At 41.7% G+C, this 7,104-nt stretch overlaps 1 protein-coding gene across 1 annotated transcript in view; it reads left to right on the plus strand.

Moving 5' to 3' along the window:
* The window catches only part of FAM149A (family with sequence similarity 149 member A), a gene marked incomplete at its 5' end in the record, with an annotated part of 51,995 nt that extends 49,735 nt beyond the window's left edge, over positions 1-2,260 (plus strand). The window contains one exon of the mRNA XM_080928327.1: positions 1,963-2,260. Coding sequence (XP_080784453.1) covers positions 1,963-2,036 — 74 coding nt within the window. The 3' untranslated portion in view covers positions 2,037-2,260. The remainder of the gene's footprint in view (positions 1-1,962) is intronic.
* Positions 2,261-7,104: the final 4,844 nt, after the last annotated feature.

A 7,104-nucleotide genomic window follows, 5' to 3' on the forward strand; every position in this document is an offset into this window, starting at 1 on the left:
CAGATAGCTTTTCAATGCCTTTTAGGTTCCCTGGCAATATTAGTTGATAATAAATGAGTTGTTGGGGTGTGTGTGTGTGTGTATTACATAAGCATGCTGTCATTTATGTTCCTTAATCACTGCTCCCTCTGGTTTTTAGTTTTTTGAGGTTTTTTTTTGTTGTTTTTGCTGTTTGTTTGTTTGTTTGTTTGTTTTTGTTTTTTTGTTTTTTGAAGCTTTGGATGGCCCGGAACTCACTATGAAGACCAGACTGGTCTCAGACTGGCAGAGATCTACCTACCAATGCTTCCCGAAAGTGTTGAGATTAAAGATGTGAACTGTCACACCCAGCTGTATCTTACTTTTAAGGATAGGTCCCTTCCTAAATGTGGACCTCACCCATTGGCAAGTCTGGCTGCCCAGCAAGCCCCAGGTGTCCCTGTTTCCCCAGCTCTAGGACTACAGGGGTGTGTCTCCATGCCTCTGTGTTTCTGTATGTGCTGGAGATCCAAACTCAGGTCTGCATTCCATCATGGTGAGCACTTTACTGACTTAGCCACCTCCCCAGCCCCACAATTACTGCTTCGATCATAATGTGGATGGGGGAGGGGAGTGTGTCTCCCTGTTTGTTTATGAATAATGATGTATCAAGGAAGTGCTTACTCCTTGCCAAGGATAAAGCCTGGGGATTCAGCATCAAGAGTAGGTCTACCGACATGGCACCGTGATAGTGTTTTCCTGGCCTGTGATCTGCCATTGGTTTCAGCATTAGCACTGAACAACAAATCGAGGTGGACAGATGGCTTAGTGGGTAAAAGTTCAGCTTGCTGGCAAACCAGATAATCTGAGAATAATTCCAGGAATTCATGGTTGGAAGGAGAGAAACAATTTCTAAAAGTTGTCCTCTGACTTGTGCAATTGCACTGTGGTACATGCAAGCATACATACATCACACACACACACACACACACACACACACACACACACGCATACACATATACACACACTGTAACCCTGGCTGGCTTGGAATTCACTGTGTAGACATGACTAGCCTTGAACTCACAGAGACTCACTTCACTCTGCCTCCCAAGTGCTGGAATTAACCACACTTAACAAATAAAAAATAAAGTCCAAATTTTTAATCTAGTCCATTTTAGTTCATGCTTTAGGAAGCGCGTAGTCTAATGGGAAAGATGGAAAGGCCACGAGAATAACGAACAGCGTTGCCTCCCTCAACAGTCGGGTGGTAAGAGGCACGGGGCGTCTCCAGACAGACATCACGTGGGGCGTGGGAAGACCAGCGAGACTGAGCTAGTTAGACCGACTTGAAAGGCTCCAATCAGCTCCCTTTCGGTTTCCAGGTGCACACACCTAATGGGTGTTTAGGGCACAGAGGGGTTGAGCTGGAGAGCTGGGTTCTGGATTAGTTTTAAATCTTTCAAACATGAAATCAGCATGGTCTTTTCCATCTGTCCTCTACGGTGATCAGAGATCTTCTGCATTTCCATACAGGAGACCGAAGGTTCCCATGGTTACTTCTGAGGGTTTGTTTTCTTTTTGGCCTGTTAAACCAGCACGTGGCTTCCTCGCTAACTCTGCTTCCAGAACAAAGATCATCAAGAGCTTTCCGTTTGTTCCGTGGTAGGAAAATAGAGATAACTATCTTCCAAGAATGGGGTATTTCTATCACAGCAGATACCTCTGCTCCAGTTCAGAACATCTCATCTTCCTAAGCCCTAGACACAGACTTCTGTGGAGAAAGTTTTTGCAAACCCCTCAGGTGTAGGAGAAGGCACCAGCGCCTGGATTTGGCTGAGGAAGGGAAGCCTTCCCCTTAGTCAGGATTCTACATAATGATGGTTGCATGCGACTTTTTTTTTTTTTTTCGTGAAAATGTGACTCAGGGAACAGACAGACCAGCCTTCTTTAGAGATCGATTTTTTAATCTTTTAACACAAAGACCTGTGTTTCTCTTTGTTTCAGGTTCACAGTATCTGCCTAAATCTTATCAGAGGGCAAGTCTGACTGCGAGAAAGAGGTTCCAAGTGGCATCGTGATAGTACTGCTCCAGAATTACGGGCTTGCTAGCAGTGTGCCTTGGGCCACACCATTTGTCATGTGAAAAGCAGAGGAACAAGTATTACCTGGTGTCTAGTCATCTCTCTGACAGCAGGAGATGCTACAATACCCGAGAGGAACACAAGAGAACAAGTAACTTAGTTTCAAACACTGGTAAAGCATTGTAAAGAGAATTAAAGCTGAACCCTTACCCTCATGGGAAGCATGCCTGCGGCTCCTGTGCTGTGCCCAAAAGACCCTATTATGTCCTTAATCCATTTTTATAGTTAGTGTTTGCACACAGATAATGTTAGTGCACTTCCTAAGATGCCATTTTAAACTCTATACCATCAGGTACATGTCTGTCTCAATCTCTTACTTATTCATCCCATCAAAACTAAATAGCAGTAATATTTGAGATAATTTGTCCATCTGAAAAACGATTCTGGTTCTTCTATTCATTGGGTTGAGTTTAAAACAGTTACTGTATACTCAGTATGGGTTTCATAATGAGCTGTGTTATGGACTGATTGGTTGCGAATACCTGAGAAATGTCTTGTAAGGCAGTTGTGTTAAAATGCAACAGTAAACTAATTTTTTGTTGTCAGATCTAGACAATACATCTAAAAGTGTCCCACATTTAAAGGTGAATATAGCATAATTAAAATCCATTGCGTATGGCTCCAATATTGACATTGAGGTTGACGTGTTTGACAACTGGACAGAGGAAATTGTAACATCAGCATCCTTACATCACCCCAACCTATCTCATCACTGACATAACTTCTTCAATACAGTCTTCCTGAGACTTTGCTGAAGGCAGTAGGTCCTCCCTACCCTCTGCCCTTTCCCTGCTCCAGATTCTTCTGACCATATGTCCAACTAAGTACTACAGTCAGGGGAGTAAAGGAGACAAAAAAAAAAAAATGTCACTTTGGAGGCCAGACCCCTTTCTGGCACTTATTCCTGATTCGTTCTCATATACAACTATCTCAAACAAGCATAACTTCCTCCTTTTTATCAGCTAATTATATTACATCAACATGAATCTTATTAACCTAAAGGGAAACTTTACTACATGCGCATGTATGTATATAGCATTAAGACATATGATAAGCTGTTTTCAGCACATTTCTTGTTATAAGAAATGAGGATCATTGTCAACTTAGAGGTGTTTGGAAATTGACTCCTCCGTGGGGAGAAGGGTTGGATCTGCTCCTTAACATAGAACAGCAAATCAGAAGTGACTTCAAACCTTTGTTCTACTTGATCGTTTCTACTTCACTCGCTCCAGCCAAGTTCCTGCAGTGATGGGACATGCTAGGGACAGGCTAGGGACAGGCTATGGAATGGATATTGGTCAAGCTGCTGTACTGATGCTTTGCTCCAGTCAGCCACTCTATGGAAGGTGACTTTCTTTGCCTGTGTGCCCAGGGCTCAGTTCCTCACACCAAAGCATGTGGGGCATTATCTGAACCATTTCTCATCACAAGCTGTGGAAGCACTTCAGAGAAAACATCCACTGTCACGCAGTTGCTCTGGACATCTGGATGGAGAGCGGCTGCCATCCTGTTCGCCAGTGCCTGGCTGGCTGCTCTGTGGTCCATCTTCATTGCTAAGAGAGTCATCTACATCTCTCATACCCAATTAGCTCACTGCGCATCGCTTCCTAGGTGCCATCCACAGTTTCTTCTTCCAACCCGAAGTCTGAAGAGGGAGGTGGCTCCCAGCACATGTAACAGTGAGGTAGTGACGCCAAGAAAAACTATTACTGTTTTTCAAAGAGCCACAGAAGTGATTTAAGGGCAGCTCAGCTACGTTTGCCTTCAGAGGTTAGTGGTTGGAAATGTATCCTCTATACCAGCAAAGTAATGGATTAGAAATAGGAAACAGGTACAGTTTTTAAATCATCCAGGTGTTTTGGTTGGAAAGCAAAATACTGTTAAACAGTATCTAAAAACTCAGAGGTCTTGCTGAATCTAAAAGCACCCTTCTCCTGTGCCTGTGCTAAAGGTACTTCATTTATAGGTGAAATGGGATAGAGGGATGTATACGTTAGAAAATTATGCTTGTGTGAGGATAGTCCTGGTCAGACTGAAAAGGGAACTATCAGGGGATGTGATTTTACAATACTCTTCTTCCATAAATGACTCTTAATGTATGCTGTCTGGTAAAAGTTGAAAATAGAAAAAAATCACTTCTGAGAAAAAAAATTCAAATGCAGGTTGGTGACTCCATGAATTAAGATACCTGTAATTTATCCCAAACCAAAGAAAGAATGAGGAAATTTTAAAAACAATTTGAGAAAATATAAAATTTAATGGAAAATGTCTAGATTTCCAAAAAAAAGTCTATCTACATAGATAGATAGAGATAGAGGTAGAAATATATATGAACTAGCATGTATCTTTATATTTGTGTTAATTTGAACTTGGATGGAATGTCTTTACTAATCAAGAGGTTCATTTTTAATGCCATAAATGATTTCAGTATATTTTTACTATCATTGTTTTCTTATAATAATGGATGATTGATCTGGAGTTTTATCATTTAATTTTTAATAAAATATAAAATGTTAAGAGCTTTAAAGAATTTCATTGAATTTATAAAAACATCCTGACATTCCAACATTATGAGTTCTGCAACTGTCTCTCGTTTTGCAGTTTCAAACACACAAACATTTGTTCCTTGTTTTCTTTTCTTCCTTGTTTTGTCTTGTTTTGTTTTGTTTCAAGATGGGGCTTCTTGGTGTAGGCCTGGTTGTCCTAGAACTCAATCTGTAGATGAGGCTGCCTTTGAACTAAGTTTCACTAGCTCTGTCTCCCAAGTGCTGGGATTAAAGGCATGTGCCACCAATGCCTAGTGCATGGCTCTTTTTTTTTTTTTTTAGACAGGATTTTATGTAATTGCAGGCTGGCTTCAAATTCTCTATATAGATGACAATGGCTCTGAACTCCTGATCCACCTACCTCCAAGGCCCAAGTGCTGAAATTATAGGCATATGCCACTATTCCCAGATTATTTTATTAGTTCTAAGTAGACAGTAGACTTTCCCCAGCAAATTCATAGTAGACAGTAAGTAGCTGTTGGGGGAGAATGGGAGGGAGGCAGGTATCTACTTTGCTCATCTACAAATCACTTCCCCCACCCTTAGGACAGATCTTCTGTGCGTAGCCTACTTTATAAAACACCAGCAAAGCTCCTAAGCTTGGTGTCCAGTCTCTATCTGTTCTACCCTAAATACAGAAATGATTTCCAACTACCTCCCTAAAAATAGCTAATGCTCTCAGAGGGACCCTGACAGTTTGGTAGAACTACCTTTCCTTGTTTGGAAACTTACCTCTCTACCCGGATCCCTATTGTCTCTTATGAGGCACGCCCCAACTTGTTTTTTGAAGAGATGGGCTTATTTTACCTCTCTCCTTTGTCTACAGAGATTAGCAGCAAATCACTTAGAGGCTTTATCTTCTACTTCTGTAGCTGTAATTGACCCTACAGCTCCGCCTCAGTCCTTTTAGGAGTCCCTTTAGAGGGGAGGAAACTAAAGCCCAGGAGACATACTTAAGAGCAGTAAGTAAACATGATATTTCGTAAAGAAGCCTGAAAGGGAGCCAAAGAAACAGAAGAAAATTAAAACAAAACAAAGCTCTGTGTTTTCTGCCTCCAAACCATGTTCTTCCTAGCGTAGCGGCAAAGAAATGTTTTCCTCCGTTCTATCTCTGCATTCATGATATATTGGTGGATGTGCCTTATATCCAAAGAAATATAAGAAATTCTTGAAAGCAGGCAACTTTAAGGCTGAGTATACACCATCATCTCATCGGCACTTTCCACTCTCAGGCTTATGTTTATTGAATGGAAATCTGTACATAACTGAGTCAAAAGATATCTAAGAGATGGAATATCATAATTATCCCAGGCATAGAGAACAGGAAAACCACGAAACATCTGTGATTATGTTACTATGTTTTCTAAAATATGTTAATGTTTTAGTATATAGATGTATACACTACATAATATGCTATTTTGAAAACTAACGTAATGACATTGTATTTTTGCTTTGTTACTTTTCTTTTGTTCTCTCACTTATTGTCTTTTTATGTTTGCACACACTGATGGCTCTTTTAAAAAAGTAGCTACAGGGGTGGGGGACATGGCTCAGCTGGCCAAGAGCTTGCCACCAAACTTGACCACCTGAGCTTGATCCCCCCAAACCCACATGGTGAATTGTTGTTGTCCTCTGATCTCCATGATCACATTAAGATAAAAAATGTAATAAAAAATTAGAGGCATATTTACCCATTTTATGTGTATGATTACAGTGTAGCTACACCAGAAGAAGAAATTGCATGCATCACGGATGTTTGCGAGCCACCATATGATTGCTGGGAGTTGAACTCGGAATCTGGGGAAGAGCAGACAGTGCTCTTAACCTCGGAGCCATCTCTCCAACACCTAATAAACTTTATTTTTAATTCAACTGAGGAAAGCCCTAGGTGTGTTTCTCCAGGTCACAGGCCACACAAGTGTTTGTGGGCAAACCATGCTGTCTCTGTAAGAAAATAACTCAGGAAAATGGGAATCCAAGTCAGCTTTGGATTTCAACTTTCTTGGCACTCTAGTGTGCAGTAGGCAAGGGCACCCCTAGTCCCGTCCTTTGGTAAGGAGAATTGGATGCAGAACAGGGACTAAAATTCGGTCAGGGCACCTCCATGGGGAGCTAGAAAATATCCCCTCTAAGTGTCTTCTCTCTGGCCTTTCCTTTCTGCAGGCTTGGCAGTTTCAGCTTCATTTTAACTGTGTGCCTTAATTATGGTTTCCAACCCCCATCATAGCACACCTTCTGTCCTCTGCTGAACACCCCACTCCCACTACCCACCCCATCTGGCTTCCCTTGACCAGAGAGTCTTTAGGGAAGTGTCTAGACTGCAGTCTCCTTTAGCTCTAGTGACTCAGTCTGTCAGCTGACACCACTGGATATGTGGCTTCCCTAAATTTCTAGGTCATGGTGGCTGCTCTGCCTGATCCTGAAGCAGAGGCCAGAGTGTGTCCCATGTCCCTGGGCAG

Source organism: Micromys minutus (genome assembly GCF_963924665.1).
Source record: "Micromys minutus genome assembly, chromosome: 14".
NCBI lineage: Eukaryota > Metazoa > Chordata > Mammalia > Rodentia > Muridae > Micromys > Micromys minutus.